This window comes from Phoenix dactylifera, unplaced genomic scaffold (assembly GCF_009389715.1).
Source record: "Phoenix dactylifera cultivar Barhee BC4 unplaced genomic scaffold, palm_55x_up_171113_PBpolish2nd_filt_p 001011F, whole genome shotgun sequence".
Lineage (NCBI taxonomy): Eukaryota > Viridiplantae > Streptophyta > Magnoliopsida > Arecales > Arecaceae > Phoenix > Phoenix dactylifera.
The window spans coordinates 1-19,389 of NW_024068365.1; the positions used below are offsets into that span (position 1 = coordinate 1).

A 19,389-nucleotide genomic window follows, 5' to 3' on the forward strand; every position below is an offset into this window, starting at 1 on the left:
ACTTAATGTGGTCTGCTCTCACTTCGCCCATTCCTAATGGCCAATAAACCTACGGTCAGGACGGGGACAAGAAGGGGGGAAAGACCGGAACGACTGGAGTGCGCTGGTATAAAAGGAGAAAGTATGGAGAGCCCTAAGTAGAAGAATGGGGTAACTCACCGGAAGAGAAGGAAGAACGGTTCCGAGAGCGACAAAGGAGAAGCAAGCGAACAGTCCGGCGACAACAACGGCAGCGCAAAGGAGAAACTCGAAAATATCTGTAAAGAGGAAGACGGACGGGGGAGGGCCCCCGGTTAAATAGGCGGAAAGGCGGGTGACGCCTCGATGACGCCAGAGGACGCCTGGCTGCCGAAAGGTCGCTCGCGCCCCAAAGGCGAATCGACACCATTAAGGAAGGATGTCCGCCGAAATCCTCAGACTGCCAGGTCAGCAACAACCGCCATACGCCATAAAAAGGGCGGGGAGCTCGAAGCGCGCGCGCCTCTCCGAGGGATGGCGGCAATCTCGAAACATCACTTCCTTCACCTGTTCCCCTTCTGGTTCCAGGCTCGGAAGTGGGGGGCTACTGTTACGGGGGAACTTAGCCACCATGCTCCACGTGACCGGCACGCGCGCCCAGGAAGACCACAGCTGCCCCTTGATCCAGCACTCCGACCCCGAGTCGGATATCTTCGGCTCCGCAGCCCGACCCCGAGTCGGCTGCCCCCTGATCCAGCACTCCGACCCCGAGTCGGATATCTTCGGCTCCGCAGCCCGACCCCGAGTCGGCTGCCCCCTGATCCAGCACTCCGACCCCGAGTCGGATATCTTCGGCTCCGCAGCCCGGCCCCGAATCGGCCGCCCTTTGATCCAGCACTCCGACCCCGAGTCGGAGGTCTCTTGATAACGATAGGCTATTCCCCAGAGGCACGCTGCGGCCTCCTGCTCCACTACTCCCTGCAACGGCTGTATCCGATGCTGCTCCACGATCTCCTGTATCAGCCGTACAAAGCGGAACTCCACTACGCCCTGTCATGGCCGTACCCAGCGCTGCTCCACGACGCCCTGTAACGGCCATGTCAGTGGCCACTCCATCGTGCCCCACGATGACAAACCCCCCTGAGGGACCCCCCAGCCAGGTATATATGCAGCTGGGGGGAGAAGGGGGGTAAGCAATATCTCCCAGAGCATTCTCTTATTTGCGATTATCATCTTTCCTCCTCCTCCAATCTCCTCTGACTTGATCGTCGACGTCGGAGGGCCCCCACTACCCCAGTGGTGGTGCGAGGCTTGTTTGCAGGTCTCCCGGTGGAAGGTGGAGCGCAACCAACACCAACCAAGGCAACTCAGACGGAACCCCGTTCACACCGTCGTGTCAATCGTTCTCGGTTTGGACCACCAGCAACAGTAGGGATTCCTTGTGCTATATCAAGAAGACTATTCCCAACAAATTCTATATTTAGAAGTAGTTATTTTAAAAATTTTGATGGTACCTAATTCATGGTAAAGTGGTTTCCTCCACTAAAATATTTTTCTTTCTATGGACTTGATAGTTTCGTTTGAACCATTAGATGCATCTGGTGCGACTACTAGCGTCCGTAAATTTGGTAGTTTAAGCAATAGTATCACTTCTTTGGCATAGTATCCATATCTTCCTTGTCCAAATTTCAATTGATGCCATTCGAGGTGAATTGATAAAGTAACTTGATATCAAATCAGAGGGTTTTTAGTATCAAAATTCTCTGGACTGATTATGGTAAAGTTTTAAACTATCGAGTAAGCTCATAAAGTCAACTTTGGATCATAGTCCACCACACATTCTCCTACAAATCAACAGTAACATGGTTTGAAAGTCACCCCAGGATGATTCTAAACTCTTAGAGGTCTAAAAAATTATCACATTAAAAAAATTTTATTGAAAATAGACTTTACTCTTGAGGCAGCAATTGAAGAGTGTTGGTCCTCACTCATATATAGAGTTTCATGGTGATGCAAAATAATATTATTATCTAAATTGGTGGAAGGAAAGAGAGAGTATGAAAGTAAAACAAGGAGAGAGAGGAAAAAAAAAACAGAAGCTAGAGAGAGGAGTAGAAAAAATGACTTTCACTATCTTTTTGTTTGTTTAGATTCCAGTGGTTAGAAATATTTAATGAACTTTGTATGTGAAGACTTCTTGGAGTAGCACCTATTAGTTTTTTTTTCTCGGGGGTTATTTGGCGGTAAAATTTGATGACTTTATAGTTTATTTATCTAGTGAATCTCTGATTTGAACCGACCCCAGCATGCTATGATGGTCATCATCCAAAGCTAAATTGGATTCTAAATTGCGACAAAAATTTATCACCCGGCGTCAGCCCAGCTCATAATTTGATGGGCCTCCCAGGTTAAAGCGTAGGATAGTTCTAGTCGGCCGTGGGCTGCCCTACTCCAACGTGGCATAATTATTACGGCAACGACATAATTCCCACGTCACGTGGGATTGCATCATAGCCGTCAGCCAATCTGGACCTCCATCGAATGAGCTGTTCCCTGCGGAGACTCCCACGTGTCGGTCTACCCTAGCCAACCCACCGGCTATTGCCGGCTGTCCGACTCATCTGGCCGTTTCCCGCACGAGCTAGAAGCAGCCCATCGGCCACAGCAATCCAAACCGAGGCCGTTTTTGAAGTTTTAACCCAGCCCTCTCGTCTTTTTTCGGGTTTCGTCTCGCCTTTCCCTTCCTCGGTCCTTTTTTTTTCTTTCTATCGGTCTCCTGGATTTCTCCAATCTCTGGCTCTCCAGCTTCTCGGATCCGAGAATTTTTAGGGACCGGCCACTGGGAATTCGAATTTCAAATATTGGGGGGAGTTCCAGCGGGGTCCGATGGCCTCGTCGGTGGTGCCGAATGTGGCGGCGGTGGCGCTCACGAGCGCGGCGAATTGGTGGGACGAGGTGAACAACTCGCCTTTGTGGCAGGACCGGATCTACCATACACTAGCGGGCCTCTTTGGATTCGTTGGAGCCGTGGCTCTGGTTGGATCTCTACCTTTCCCTTTGTCGTTATTCGATTCGATCGTTTGGTTTGTTTGTTCCTCGATTTTCAGGTCGCTAGGGTTTCTAATTCGAAGCCTCAGTTTTTGAAAAGATTATTCTTTTCATGTTCAGAAAACTAGAAACCTAGGGTTAGCGTGTTCAATGCTTGCACTCAAAGAATCTTCTTAGAAAAACTTGGAAATTTTAGGGTTTCCATGAAAAATGTTTTTTTTTAATGAGAACACTTTTCCTCCTCTGGGTTATTAAGTTCACGATTTCTGCGACAAAGTGAAGACTGAAAACTGGCCTTTCATTTTCCTAGGCTTGAAAATTCCATTAAAAATTATGCTTTTGGATGCTGAAATTTTGTGCCTTGCAGATACAATTGGTTAGAATTGAATGTAGAGTACCAGAGTATGGTTGGACGACGCAAAAGGTCTTCCATTTCTTGAATTTCTTGGTGAATGGCGGTTTGTATCCTTCAATACATGTTTTCCATAAACAACACTGGGGATATTTTTCTTTGCTTATGGTTGACACTGCTGTTATATCGGTCAATTGCAGTCCGATCGGTTATTTTTGCTTTTCGTCGGAATGTGCAGCAGATAAAGCCTGAGGTTTGATGAACTTTAACTATGTGCTGGTTCCAGAGCATTTGAACCAAATATTTCCAAGCCATTATTATAATATTGTTGCATTTCAGATCTTTCAACATGTTCTTCTTGATTTTCCTGGTCTTGCATTCTTCACAACCTATGCACTGTTGGTACTCTTCTGGGCTGAAATATATTATCAGGTCGGATATTTCTCAATTTGATGAACCATCCTTGCTCATTTTTGATTATCTTGACTGATCATGGATTCTTTGTTTAGTTTCTTTTTGCTTAAAATGATTTCGGATGCCTACTCAGTTCCTTTTTCTGAATTGGAATGTGTTCAGGCACGTGCCGTGTCGACTGATGGGCTTAGGCCAACTTTCTATACAATTAATGGAGTGGTTTATGCTATACAGGTAAACAGTTGATTAGCATATCAAATGATATACTTTGGACTAGCATATCTTTCAAATACATATATCTGTTTGCTCACAGCTAGTTAGCTGTATGATAAAACTGGAAAGTTAATGCAATCAAAGAAATTGGATTGCCAATAGGTTTTCCAATTTACACACGGAAGGTGAACTAGTTTTTCCTCATTTCAACGACCTTGGTTTGTACAAACCTCTTGTCTTGTGGCATGGAATTATTGATTTGATGACTAATTAACATGTTGGAGACTAGATGTTAGTTGCTAGAATTCGAAGCGAGTTTAGGAGTGGAATGTAGGTATGGGTGCAGAGAAGTGAATATTTTAGAAACACTTTTCGCAAGGAAGTGCTTAGGAAGTAGGTGCAGGGTCAAGATTCTAGGAAGGAAGATGTTGAAGTGGGTGTATTACTCTAGATAGAAAATTCCAACTACTACGGACCAGGCACTTGACATCGAAAACAAATAGATGGAGATTTAATAGCTAAGACAGATCTCAATCAAGTAATATCTGAAATTAAGAGCTATTGTTATCATTTTGGTTAATGTAGTCTTTTGGACATTTTACTTTTTTAGGTGCTCCATTCACATTGTTAACTATGGCTTATGAGCCTTTGATCCATGAATCCATGGAACTCTATGCCATGATGGATGCAACTTGTATGCTGTTACTTATGAAAGACTTTTTCTTTGAGCCAGAAACAACTTAATGTCTTAGAAATTGATATTAATAAGATAATACAATGGGAAATTTTATTACAAATTAAAATAGTTAATTAGATTTGAAGTTGGATAACTTGTAATTGTCTTTTTTTTTTCTTTTGAGGTGTACATTGACCCATGATTTTAATTTAATTTTTCAAAAATGAATTTATGAACCAAAATTAGGGAACTATCATAATGACATTATTAATTATAGAAAGGGGCATTTATGAATTGAAACATCTTAAAATATATCAAGACAATTTTAATATATGGTTATTAGTAGCTTGATATATATTAGAACACTTTAAAAGTCACTATAAACAACATATTCCCCGAATCATGTTAAATAATTGTAACCATATCAAAGTTTGATAATAGATAAATTTAAGAGTGCGCAATAGTAAAGTTCTTAAATTTAGTTTCATATTAAAAGGAAATGAGTGAAGTCCAAAAATTTTAGCTTAATGCAAGCAAAATACTTATCAAACATGCTGTCAACATTTGTCATTGTGTCTACTATTGCTATTTACATTGTCCTCCTCCATAATACAGTCAAGCACCACTTCGAATTGGTGTTGGCCATAAACTTTGTCTATCCATTTTAGGCCCTTTCTATTGGTTGTACAGTAACTATCCTTCTCAATCCCATTCAAGTTCATCTTTGGTACATGCAATAGGTTTTATGCATATTTTAAGTATTAGAATATAATCAACTAACTCGCTTGTCAATTCAAAGATAAAAGTAGGAGAAGATATTCTGTGGTAACGGTATGAAGGAGGTGAGAATCTTCGCTTTGGAGGTGACAGCTCAGAAGTTTTGAAGTAGTGTTAAACTAATTTCTATGTGATTGCTTGTGGTAGACTAGAAGCATCAACATGGATATGCGATATAGCTGTTACACGGTACAAATCCATCGATATGGCAAATCTTGAAGAATATAGTATGATATGGCTAAGATATATTAATATGCATACATATTTACATACATATGCATATACCATGCATATGCATATGTACAAATACATATACATCTAGATTGTCATGCACACATATGTATATCTACATACATCACTGTTCCCACCCTTTCCATCGTGTCTAGGTGTGCCAAGGAACTCCTTGTCCTAAGAAACTCGGTCGTCTGATAGAGAGAGTTGACAAGCCTAATAGCAAGGGGTAGATATGTGCACGAGCATGCCATCGGTATTAGATTAGCCGAAAAGATGGTGGTGATGTCTTTTATTAAAGGTAATTGAATTATAGGAGTTTGTAGGTCCAGGCAAGGATTGCTGTGCCGGAACTGGGGTGCAGACCGGTTTTTCGATGGCATGGGTCGGTACATTTCTATGTTGTTTTGTGCTGGCCCATACCGACATAGTAGAGGAGGTGGGGGAGAGGGAGAACCGAAGATAAAAAAAGAGAGAGAGAGAAGAGGGAGAGAGGGAGGGAGAGAGGAGGCCGGCGGAAGTTCTGCCTCTGGTTTTCCTATTTCATTTGAAACAAGACTCCCGAAGGATTTCAACTTTACTTAAAAATTTTGAAAATAAAAAGAAGTCCCCTCGGGGACCCCTGTTTCAAAAGAAACAGGGTAACCGGAGGTGGAACCCCTCCTCTGCCCCTCTGCGTGGCTTCCCAGCCCTTCGCAGCCCTCGACTGACAGCCACTTTCCCTCTCTTTCTTCCTTTTCCTCTCCCTTCCCTGCTCTCTCTCTTTTTCTCTCTTTCCTTCTTCACCTCTTCCATCCCAGTTTCTCGTTTTGGTTGTCGGAACCATTCCAGTCTGCCGCAGATACGACTTGGTGCGCTTTGAACCGAACGGTTCGGGACGGTTCCATCAACCATGGGTCCAGGTGCTTTGACCTCAAAATTTTTTGCCACTATTATACTACCATTTGAGTGAGATGGATCTGTATAAGGAATAGGGATGTAGCATAAGGCTATGATAGTAGAAATCTAATTTAAGTTACCACTGCTCTTAAGGTATAAACTACTGGTAGATTAAGAACTTAGATAAGATAAATTGCATTGATTTGGATGTCGAAGGGTCCTATTACATAGTACAAATCCATTATTTATATTAAAAATATAGTAACTGCTCACTTTGACGGTTATCCGCATCAAGTCTCGACTTGTAGTAGTTTTGGTAACTAATTGCGGTTGTCTTCCTACTATTGCATGACCATGAAAATGGCCACTTTGTACTAATTGTTTGACCAATATTCATACTCTATCAGCCTTGGTCATCGTTAAACTTTCTTTGCCCTATCCCTACATGGCTTATGTTGGCCATTTCTCTTTAATGGCCTTTTGTGCCTTGGGAGACTCTTGAGACCAATGCATCCACCTTGTATTGCGGTTGATCACGACCCAGTCTTAATCTCTTGGCTTGCTTGTCAACGTCATTGCTGAATCTTCCTCCTTTGGCTTGTGCCTTCATGTTTGATTATCACAGCCGAACTCTATCAGTCCAGCAAGGGTCATGTGACTATCATCCACTTTGACTGGTCCACGTGGCGCTTGCTCATGATTGCCTTCTAGGTTGTTGAGGAGTGCAAACAATTACATATACATACATATATACATGTATCTATCTATACACACCCACACACATATATACACATACAAATACACATACTTATAAATATTACATATATGTATATACATCCTCTTTTATATATTTATATATGTATGTTTATATGCTATAGTGCACATATATGTATGTGTGTATACACATGCATATATTTAGATATGTAAATAGAAAATCCATGAAGCGTAGCAGCCTAACAAAATGACAATCTACACATTATACGACAGCATCAATTTTGACAATCTCATCATTTAATCATTATTCAAATCGATAGATCTTAAAGCATACTTCATATTTTAGTGTTGACATGTTAGGCTACAAAATTGACCATAACTTTTTAAAGGTTATTCTTTAAGAAAAGAAAGAAAATGCCCTCCCTCATTTTTGGACACTTGACATGGTTGCTAAGTGTTGAAGTGTCCTCAAGTGTTGGACATGACAACCACAAAAAATCCAGGCACAGGGACATGTGTGTGGACTCGTACATATATTTATATGTATATGTGTCAGTCCATAGATACCTACCTACATACGTAGACACACGTGTGCATGTTTTGATGCTTATTTCGGAAGAGTAACTTAAAAGTGGAAGTAGAATTATAGAGTTTGTCTAACAAACAAAAACTTAATGGAATAACCATGTGCTTGTGAGAAATGTTTCTTGGACACGGGACATGGGTATCAAGTGTCCAAGTATCCCGAAGAATTTGACACAACAATCTCAAAAAATGTGTATACAGGGACACAATGACATATAATTAATATATGTATATATATTAGAACATAAAATTTTAGCAAAACTAACAGGATAAAATAAGTAATTTATATCCTAATAGCCCTGAATTGGAGAAAGAATAGAAAAACACTAAATTAACATAATCTTAATGAATAAATCTATTTAGCCTTATTTATGGGTTATGGCTAATGGGCCGCATGCTTAGATGCTGGGCTCTACAACTAGAAATGCTATGGCCATGTTCACTTAAGAACATCACTGTTAGGGAAAAGGGCTTTTTTCAAAGTCCTTAATCATTGCTTGGGAACAACACCCCCTCCAGTTGCCTCCTATGGCTTAGGCTAAAAAGAAAGAGAGAGAAGAATGCTCCTACTGCTCAAAGGTGTGGTGGATGTCTTAGAGTTGGGGTGGTGATGAGGAAGGTACAGATTCTTCCCTCTTCTCTCACTTCTTTTCATTTTTTTTCTTTGTTTGTGGCTCTTCCCTCATCCCACTTCTTTAACCCTTTTTTAGTTTTTTCACATTTTTTCCTTTTTCCTTTCCATGGCTTCATCTTGGATGGATGAAAGATGAGAGGCACAGCCATATTATGTACGAGAATGAGGATATGTGGTCAATCATGATTAATATAGTCCTTAAGATTAGGAATTTAGATGGGGCGTGGGCTATGAAAGGATGCATGTTTGCAGTGTGTCATGCTGTATTTGGCATGCCGTATCATGTCCCCATGGAGATAAGACAAAGAACATGGAAAATGCCATACCTTAGTAACAATTCTTGCAAGTTATCTGCTAGGCTCATTTAAAGTTTTTTAAGATGTCTTGAGATACCTAAGTTGATAACTAATTTGAATTACATTTTCACTTAAAGTGTTCACATAATTATGATAACTTTATATTGAAAACATAACAACCCTTTGCTTAAAGTGTACATATTAATTGTGATAACAACACTTAAACTTGAAGAGTCTGGAAAATCTTGATAGCTCTAAACTTAAAATATAAGGAAATTTCATTTGAAGCGTCTAACACTTAAAACTAAGGTTTCCCTGGATGAGACTTTAAACAAAAAATGTCCAATTGTTGGACAACTTTAGCTGGTGTTACCGATTTACTTCGAAGTGGAGTACCCAATCGTGTCATATTGTGGCATACTATATCCAATTGTTTAAACATTTGATGCTTCTAGATAGCTTACCTCAAAGCTTGGTTGATGAGTTTTAGCAGTTTAAGATTACTAAAAGCTGGAAAGAAATGAGTTTTACGGAAATATTTGTCTGGTGTTTTTTTGGAACACCTATTTGGCCCAAATTGACAATTAATAAGACCCAAAGAATGAATTTTATGAAAACAGGTCTTCCCTTATTTTTCTTGAAACTTGTTTTACAGAGAATTAATTTGTTATAGAAAAACTCACAACAACCAAACAACCTCTAAGTATATTTGAGAACTATTTGAAGTTCTTTTCTTAATTTTAAAAAATAAGATATATAAGTATCAGACATGTCTTCAAGAAGTAATCAATAAGTACCAGTAAATACATACCTGATACAGACACATGTAATTTGAAGCATCCGTGCTTCCTAGGTGGTTGGGCAATGGCTCGAGGAGGTTGATGCTTCTGGTCCTGCTGGTTTATGGTGCAACATAAGCAATGCTTCAAAGCTGTGTGATGTAGGACAGGTGAAGGGGATCTAGAATGGCTTAGGATATGATTGAAATGTACTGGAAATTCAATCGCAGATCTTAGTTTTCAATAAAACTAAACTAGAAAGATAATATTTTTGAAGAGAATAGTTAATGAATAGCTACTCTCTAACCTAAAATTTAAGATTCTAGAGGTTAAATTGAGACTTTTAGGATTTATGCATTTAAATATATGAAATCGCGTGCTTGCGGGAATAGTTTGAAAGAAAATCTGATATTTATATGACCAAAAAAAATCTTTTGGGATGTGAAACCCAAAATAGAGATCGATAAGAGATGAATAAGAGACAAGGAAGTAAGTCCAAATAAGTCTCTAGGGGATCAAACATAGAAAAAAAAAACTAAGAGAAGGGAAAAGATAATACTGGACTCATACTGAAACCTTGGAGTCACACTTAGGGTTTCAAGACCTCACACTACAAGAGTAAAGAAAACTGAAGACTCCATTATTTCATTCATAATCTGCTTAAACTGTGATTATATCAAACACTAAGCGTCCCCTTTTTATAACAAAACAGAAATTCTAATTCAACTCTTTTAAAATCCAAAACTGCTCCTAATAAGACGCACTTACTATTCATGATTACTGTAACATGTACAGTGCCATTAATTGTAATATGCTACAGCAGTTAGGTTCTTAGATAAGTATTGAGATCTTTAAATCTCAACCTAGAATCCAAAATAACCTATTGAAATTGAAAATAACCAGAAAATAAAAGAAAAATACATAAAAAAATGATAATCAAATATAATAAAAACTCTAAGCTGCAGCATGATGCAACGTGGCACAAACTTGGATCTCCATCACTTTGGCCCGGCAACTGCTTTAGGTGGTCGTGGAATATGAGGTTGTTCAAGACTAAAGGAAGTAGGTGCTCTAATAGTAGGAGGTAAAATTCTTGCAAGCTTTTGACTAAGGCTCTACTTGTGCTCAGTCATGCAAACGGCTTTTTCTAGGGGCAATGAGTATATGCAGTGGCCAGAGTTTGTCTAGAATCATTTTGCACCTTGATATTTTGTCCTAGCCCCATGTGAATGAGGCCTGGCCTGGTTGGTAAGTCTTGAACCCATATATGCTCATTTCTAGCCCTATGCATGAAAAAAGAGGTGAAAGATTCAAAAGTAGCTGAGAGATTAATTTTTATGAACTAGCTTCATTCATTATTTGGGTGATGGGTGGGCTATAGTTTCTCCAATCTTGGAAGTGGTAGGTGGAGTCACAATATTGTGATTAGAAAGATGCTTTGAGTGTGGACTTACACTTTTTCTGCAAGGTACATTTTTTTGATATCTTTCAAACACTTTTTTCCATCGAAATAAATGATCGAAAAATATTTAGTTATTCTTGTTATCAATTAGTTCAACAGCTAGGCTTGAGATCTGATACATCTCTTTAGTGGCAGTACATATTAATGATATGAAGATGCACACATCTGTCAATCATTTTATATAATAATGCTCAAAAAGTTGATATGTCAACAAAATTTGAAATTGTGGTGCAACTTAAATCTTCATATTTTATTAACTTATAGTTGCAAACATCGTTAAAATTTTCATTTGGTTTGTTACTTGCAAATATACCATTTATGTTTTGTTATAGTGAACTGAGATTCAATATTTGCTGCCCTATAGCTTTAGGGGAATCTGAAATTATGCCAAACTATGAACTGGGGCTCACCTCAGTGGTTATAACCCCGTGCTTAGTAATCAGAAATTATGGGTTTGAGCCTTGAATGGGTGCATTCACAAGTATTGACAGCTAATGCTGGTGGATGAACACATGAGAAATCGCATAAGACAGTTGAAAATATTGGACATGTTAAGAAATGACTTGGGGTTTTCCTAAAAGTTAATAACCCTATTGTAGTAGTGGCATGCATTATTATGATTGTGCAATTAATGACATATTTAATTAGTTAAAGTTTCTCTTGCTTGGTTAATGAATGCCCCTGGGGTTTCATTAAGATGCTCTGGGTTATGGTTTGAACAGCAAACTGGTTAGTTAAGTCAATATTCTGTGCAGATTTCAAGAGACTCGTAATTACCATACAAAAAATAGCATTTGAGCTGCTTAATCTCCCTATATCATCTGCGTCCTACAAAATGCATTTTTGAATGATGAGTAAATTTGAGTAAATTCCTTTTAGCATAACATTTAGACAACATAATGCTTTTGTGAGTTGTCATAAAGGCAACGTTAAATAGTGAGACGAGGCTTCATTGTAATGTTACTGTTAGCTAGAAAACATGAATCAGCTGATTTAAAGTATTTTTTCCAATAGTAAGAGTGACTGTTGAAATATGAATCACTACAATATTTACTATTTGGTGTCACCTCTTATTCTTATGGGAAAGCAAATAACCATGGCAACATGTACCCACAAGAATGGCTATAGAATTTGATAATGAACACATCCAACATGCTTCATACATAAAAAAAATATACATGTGTTGAAGTTCTAAAATAAGAAATTATCGGTTAAAAAGTAAATCTGTATTTCTTTCAACTAGTCCGTTTTCCAGATTTGGACATTTGTGGATGAAAGATTCTGCTAAATATTGACCAATTTTACAGAGATATGGTTGGAAAATTTACACTTCTCATTATTTACTTATTTATATATATAGAATCCAGGCCTCCTGAAAATTTGCAAATTTCCTATGCTATATATTATTAAAATGTTTCTATGAGGTTGATTCCATGTACCATGGCATGTTTTCCCTGAAAGTGAAAAGAAAAACAAGAAAGGGATAAAAGACTGAGTGAAGGATACACAAGCCTTTTTATGTGTTGGTTTTAACCGAAACCAAACTAAAACAAACGGGCTTTGGATAAAACTGAGTGATACTAGAAAACCATGACAGCTGAAGCCAGTCTGGTAATCTGGGAACTTAAAACTTGGGTTTTAGGGAATCTTTTCCTTGTGTTATGTTGATGCAAATGATAGTGGCTTTTGTTGATGTTAGTTGAGAAGAAAACAAATAACTGAATGGGTTGACAAATCCATTAAGTTGTATAAGAAAAGTATCTTTTCCTTATGTCATGTTGATGCAGATAATAGTGGCTTTCATTGATGTTAATGTAGAAGAAAACAAATAACTAATTGAGTCGACACATCAATTAAGTTATATAAGAAAATTGCAGTCTTTACAGTATACTTTCAGGCTGTTTCTGTGCCTAGATTACTTATTATTTATTTAATCCGTCATGGTTTGGAAAGATTATGTGGTCTTTACCATTTGGCTTGTATTTTTTGAGTGATTGAAGTAGTACTCTGCAGATAGCTCTGTGGCTGCTTTTGTGGTGGAAGCCTGTTCGAGCTGTTCTCATCTTATCAAAGATGTTCTTTGCAGGTGCAGTTTTAATTTGTTGGCTTTCTATTATTTTAATTAAAAAATCATCTATATACTTTTGAACCTATAATAATGTTCACATATGTATATTGGCAGGTGTCTCGTTATTTGCTGCTCTTGGGTTTCTTCTCTATGGGGGGAGGTGAGATGCTTATGATATTTGTCTATCTAACTATTCTAACTAATTTGGTTGATTTTAACATTTATCTCATAGCTATCTTCTTTTTTTTATAATTCTCATAACTAGCCCTTGTGTTAGTTTAGATCTCATTCTGAACACATGGTTAAGGTATGCTTAGCAAGTACAACAACCAAACTGAAAGTTGTTGCTTATGTTGACTTTGTTGTTACTCTCCTTGCAGTTCATTTTTGTTCTCCTTGTAAATATAGTTATTTTTTCCCCTTAAAATTTTGTTTGCTGACTGTTTCAGGGTCCTTAGGCTTCCTAACTCATGCGTTGCTAAATTTGCCAGCTTCAGCCTTTTTGTAGTGCATATTTAGGTCGCAACATAAATGGAAACAGGACTGTATTTTACTGTAATGAGTTTATGCAATCATATGTTCTAGAAGTGTTAAAACATGATCATCCACCAAATCACTGATATCAAATAACCAATTTTAGAGCCCTTCAAATCATACAGATATTAGCAAACCATAGAAGATTGACTCCCCACCCCCCGACCCCTAAACAAAAGCGCCCTGATTCCTTTTTCTGAAAGATTGCTCTTAACTGATACTTGGTATGGTTAGTATCCTTCCAGGGATCCATACGTTTTGACACTCCATAATTTAAAAATTTCAGTGTATGTACTGCACATTATAATCTGTGTATTTATGCAACTTGTGTCTTTCATATTCACTTTCATTGTCGCTGCTAGGCTCTTTCTGATGTTGCAACGCTTCCCTGTTGAATCAAAAGGGAGACGCAAAAAATTACAGGAGGTACTTTTGGTTCTACTGTGTATAGCAAAGCATTTTTCATTTAGAGCATCTAGCTCCTGATTTATTATTTAATGCATTGCCTTTACCCCCCCTGTTTAACAGGTTGGTTATGTGACCACCATATGTTTCTCCTGTTTCTTGGTGAGATGTATAATGGTAAGTGCTATACTTTTTGCGTAATTTGTAGTATGTTCTGGCGACTATGTTTGGCGAAGCATGCCTCACTTTTTAGCTGTTGATGTAATTACCTCTACTAATTCCAAATCTTGTTTCACAGATGTGCTTTAATGCTTTGGATAAAGCTGCAAACCTAGACGTTCTGAACCATCCGATTCTGAACTTCTTATTCTACTTGGTATGGGTCCAATCCATGTTACATTTCATAAAACGTCTATTAGTGAATGATATCTTGAAGTAATGAGGAACTAGAAGTTCAAAATGCTGCAGTTATTGCTAATTTTAGAACATTGAACCTTATCCTAAAAGTCCTATCTGGTTCCTTCTACATTGATCAGCTTTATGGATCAACTTGATGTTAACAAGCTCTATGCATTTATTGATCATCTGAAATTTCTATAACATGCATGATAACTAGGCAGCATTTAAGTCCACTTGACGTTCTGAACCATCCGATTCTGAACTTCTTATTCTACTTGGTATGGGTCCAATCCATGTTACATTTCATAAAACATCTATTAGTGAATGATATCTTGAAGTAATGAGGAACTAGAAGTTCAAAATGCTGCAGTTATTGCTAATCTCAGAACATTGAACCTTATCCTAAAAGTCCTATCTGGTTCCTTCTACATGGATCAGCTTTATGGATCAACTTGATGTTAACAAGCTCAATGCATTTATTGATCATCTGAAATTTCTATAACATGCATGATAACTAGGCAGCATTTAAGTTCACTTATCTTTATACATTATAAATGAACTTATGGCTGATATGTAAGAAGAGGTACCTTAGTTTGTATATAGTTGATTACACAAAACTTGGTTTGTGTTAGACTATAATTGTGGAGGCGGCCTTGGAGAAGGAATAGGACATAAACATAATATATGAAATGCAATTTCAATTTCAATGGAAATGATGCTTCAGTTTCATCTTGAATCTATTAAACGGTGAGATTTTTATGGCATAATACATATATGATAGAATAATATTCAATTAGATGCGAAGTGGAGGGGTGCTTTTGGATGTGATAACTCATGATTTGGCTCGTTTGTTGAAATCAAGTTTTGTTGTACCGGTCGGTATCATATCGTACCTGATGTATTGTAGGATGGTACTAGTATGGGTTTAATACCGAGACGGTGAACCTTAGTTGAAACATTCATTGAACAATGAGGTCCAATATGTTGTGTGGTTTAAGACATTCGGCAATATGGTGTGTCAGTGACTGATTGGAGTGCTGAGGCAAATATGTGGTTAATCTAGGAAGATAGAGTCAGGAATGAGGATGTGATTATTAAATGAGGAGTACAGGCTTTAAGAGTTTGGAACAATGATGGGAACCTATTTTGTACGGACTTGTGCAACAAAGATCCTAGAAGGTTAGATAAAGATAGGTGCTTAGGCTTGTAAAGGGCCAGAGAATAGGAGGGAAAGACCTAACATATGATGGTTGGAAGCTTTGAAAAGGGATGTAGAAAAGCTTCCAATGTCATTAAATATATCATGTATTGGGAATGAAGGGTAGGTTGTTGAAAGATTCACAAGCAAGTGTCAAATGGTTGGGACTAGGCTCCATGTATATGCGTATAATTTTTGATAATTGATTGAGCTTTAATGCCTTTAGTGGGTAGACTGTTTCTCTTAAATCATCTTATACTTGTCCTTCCCCAGTCTGTTGGTGATAGCAGCCTTTTTCTAAGACTATAGGGAAACTTATCTTGATTCTTTTAATGTCAATAAGTCAACTAAAAGTTATCAGAATGACAAGAAAGCAATAAGTCAAGGAAAGATTATTAGATTTAAGGAAGTTCATAAAATTATTTAGGTTTTAGTTATAAAAAAGTTGATTAATGCTGTTTCTTCTATAAATTGGAAACTACCATTTTACTAACTTCTCATCTAATAACTGCCACATGCATGTAGACTTCTTATGCATGAGAGAGTTTCCAAATTTCATGTTTTCTCTCAACTTCCGATTCATTTTAAGTCGCTAAGTAATAGTTTGATACTTTGGCACAAACAATAATTACATGGTAGCCTGATTGTTTCCCCCAACTTAAATGTTTGCCAATCAAAGCATATCTTATGAATATTATAATATGTTAGAGATACATCATGTATTACAATGAACGTAATTACATATCATTGTTGCTGCTATTAGTTTTTTGAATGAACCTGGTAGGTGGCTAGGATTTCTGAAATACTAACATTAACTGAGATACATATAGGTGGCTATTACTTTACAGTATGCAGATGTTTGATGATATATTTGTTTTTGAAGATATTGGTCCTTGACTATTTTTAATTCTGTTGTAACCATTGTAGTTTTATGTCGCTAAAATTAGGTGTAAATAAGGAAATCTTTAATTGTGAATCATCAAAAACATGATCTAGAATATTACTGAAGTAACTTCATCCTTTGAGGATGCAAATTCCTTTACTTTGTGAAGTGTGTATCTTAAGAAAAAGTGAATCATGTGAATACTTGGAGTAGTTTCTGATCTTAAATGCTTAGAAAGTTGGTGTAGAAGTGAGCATTTAACTTTGTGAAAAAGCATTTGAATTTGTAGACATTTTTTTGGTGAATTATTCAATCTTGCTGTTATCATAATCTATTGGGAAGTAACTTGACAGGTTTGGTATTCTATCTAAGCTGTACTTAGTGACAACCTTAGATGATCAATTGAATTTTACTAGATTAGTGTATATATGCGTAGAATATATAGATGCTCTCTCCTTTTTGGGGATGAGTAATGGGAGGAACTGTTCATTACAAAGGGCTAATTGCTCTTGCAATGGGATCTTTAGATGATATTTAACTTCTGTGTCTCACACTTGAAGCATGTTATCGGTTTTGGATGTACGTAGTTTGGGTTTGGTTGATCTTGATGCAGCCTGACTCAGACTTGGCATAATAAGGTTGTGCTAGTCTAAGTTAGATCCAGCTAAGTTGTTTGATCCAGTAGGGTCTAGCAAGTTTGGAGAATTTTAGTTCATCTCCAGTTAATGCAGATTTTTGATTTGTAATCTGATGGAACTCAATCGTTTCAATTTCTTTCTCCATTATATATTATCTCATAGTTAGCATTTCAGTGCTTTGATGTTATTTGTTCAATGTTTGCAGCTGGTGGAAATTCTTCCTTCAGCTCTGGTCCTTTTCATCTTGAGGAAGCTACCACCTAAGCGTGGCATCACACAATACCATCCTATCCATTGATTCAGGGATTACAATGCTGTGTAGCTTGTGCTCTTTCAGTCTATCAAAAATGGAACTTGTTAGGTTCTGTACAGCCTATGTGTCCATATAGAAGTAACAAGCAAGAATGTAGAAAAGAGAATGAGTCTTGGACGTTGGATGTAAGGTTGGTTTAGAGGGTTATGCTTGTTCTAGTGGAGACTGTAAAGTTGTGAATCATTGCATGTATGTTCTGTATAATATTCTTTCTGTAATTAGAAATACACAACATTTCTTCTGGTTTAACCTTTCATGTTGAACTGCTAACTTTTTTCGACAATTATTGCTTCAGAAAATCATCCATGTTCAATGCTTTGAGTTGATTTCTGGGGAACTGAGTTTTGATATTAGTCCTTCCATTCTTTTACTTGTTGCTTCTACTCTTAACCCCATCTACAAACAAGATTAGACGTGCTTAATGAATGCACAGAAGTCAGTAAACTGCATGCAGCTTTCCGTTGTTTCACGGAATTTTAGTCTATGAAGAAACAATTATCTGATTGAAGATATCACATGTTAATGAGGTAAAGATAACAAAATGAAGAACAAAAGAAAGTATAGTGAGAAGACATACCGACAGGGAAGGAAGCGATCCCGATATTTGGGATCCTCAAAATTGCACCTGGGGGAAGAAGGAAGCCAAAATCCTGAGACAGATGATGAATTGTTGGGAGAACTGAAGGAAGAGCAGCTTGACAATCGTTGAGAAGCATTCATTCATGGCTGTATGAAGGCCCTTCCTGGAACTACCAGTCGTTTAGGCCTATGGTTTTGAAAGTTAGGTTTCCTGCGTGTCAACGCTTCTTTTTTTCCGGCCTTTTATTTCTTGAACCGGCAGCTATTTTTAGGTCAGTGGCTTAACTGGGGTCAGACATGAAGGTTTGGGGCTTCATCAAACTTTTTGAGTATGATGCTGTCATCCACATGGGTTGAGGTATGCTAAGATCTGTGCAGGGACATGCAAAACAATTCACTCAACTGAAATGGGGGTCGGGTTGTATCTTTCCTGCGTAAGAATGATTGATCTTGTTTTCCCAAGATCAACCATGGGATTGTGCATTGCACAGCTCTCAAAGCGCTCTAAATGCTAGCCTCTCCCCCACCTGCACAGCTCTTAAAGCAGCCGTTGTGCGATCCAATGGCACAGATCTTAAAGCGGCCGTTGTGCGGTGGTTGACATTGTGAAACAAGGTGAATCATTCTTTGGTGCGAAAGATACAACCTAAACCCACTGAAATGACAGTGATACCAAAATATGGCGGAAGTTTCTGTTGCATTATTTATGTGATTAATTTACTTTGGATTTTTAGGTATTTATTAGATAAGCAAGTTATGAGTCTAGTAATGAATCATCTATAAAATACTATGCATGCAATATTTTGAGAAACAAACTGTAGTGCATGTCTCCCTACTCCTTTTTAAGACTAGATCATAACCTAATCACTTTCATTTCAGAAAATGGAAGTAGTACATGTAGATAAAAGAAAGGTGAAATGGGAGGGAAGAGAGAGAGGCGTATGCCACTGAGACCACTAGGATTAGAACAAGTTGCAGCTGTAAACAGAGGAGCAATCTTTCTAGGATCTTTCCAGAGGAGCCTCTGGCCTAGGGGTGAAAAATGGGAGGGAAGAGAGAAGATACTTCTACCACTGAGACTAGAACAAGTTGCAATTATAAATGGGGGAGAAATCTTCCTAAGATCTTTCACAGAGGAGCTTCTGATCCAATCTTTGGCCAGGGAAAAAGGTGTCCAAAAGTTCAGCTGTTTTCTTAGTATTAAAGAAAATTCTTTTCTTCCTCCAACAATGCTTGCTAACAAATGATTGCCATCAGTGTCATCTAACCTAGCTAGATGACAGGATTTCTTCAAGAACTTACATCCAATCTGTCCATAGCTCATGAAAATCTTTAGGTGAGTCAGAAATATTTA

General features: G+C 37.9%; 2 protein-coding genes across 3 annotated transcripts; one reads left to right on the top strand and one right to left on the bottom strand.

The window, feature by feature from the left end:
• Nucleotides 1–2,626: 2,626 nt before the first annotated feature.
• Nucleotides 2,627–17,782, top strand: LOC120107767 (tobamovirus multiplication protein 3-like). Its single transcript, XM_039121198.1, has 11 exons — nt 2,627–2,994; nt 3,374–3,464; nt 3,559–3,611; nt 3,698–3,790; nt 3,935–4,006; nt 13,032–13,104; nt 13,201–13,246; nt 13,983–14,046; nt 14,149–14,202; nt 14,324–14,401; nt 17,349–17,782. The coding sequence occupies exons 1-11, from the start codon at nt 2,845–2,847 to the stop codon at nt 17,439–17,441; spliced, it is 867 nt and encodes a 288-aa protein (XP_038977126.1). The 5' UTR covers nt 2,627–2,844; the 3' UTR covers nt 17,442–17,782.
• LOC120107768 lies at nt 6,720–18,211 on the bottom strand. 2 transcript variants are annotated; one of them, XR_005509417.1, is made up of 3 exons: nt 18,034–18,211; nt 9,589–9,768; nt 6,720–7,252 (listed from the first exon to the last, which is right to left on the bottom strand). XR_005509417.1 is itself a non-coding variant. In XM_039121199.1 (3 exons), exons 1-3 carry the CDS (start codon nt 18,170–18,172, stop codon nt 7,155–7,157), a joined length of 420 nt encoding a protein of 139 aa, XP_038977127.1. In that variant the 5' UTR covers nt 18,173–18,211; the 3' UTR covers nt 6,720–7,154. The 2 variants fall into 2 exon arrangements, 1 of the variants encoding a protein (XP_038977127.1); XM_039121199.1 differs by having other exon boundaries at nt 6,720–7,255.
• Between the last annotated feature and the right edge of the window lie 1,178 nt (nt 18,212–19,389).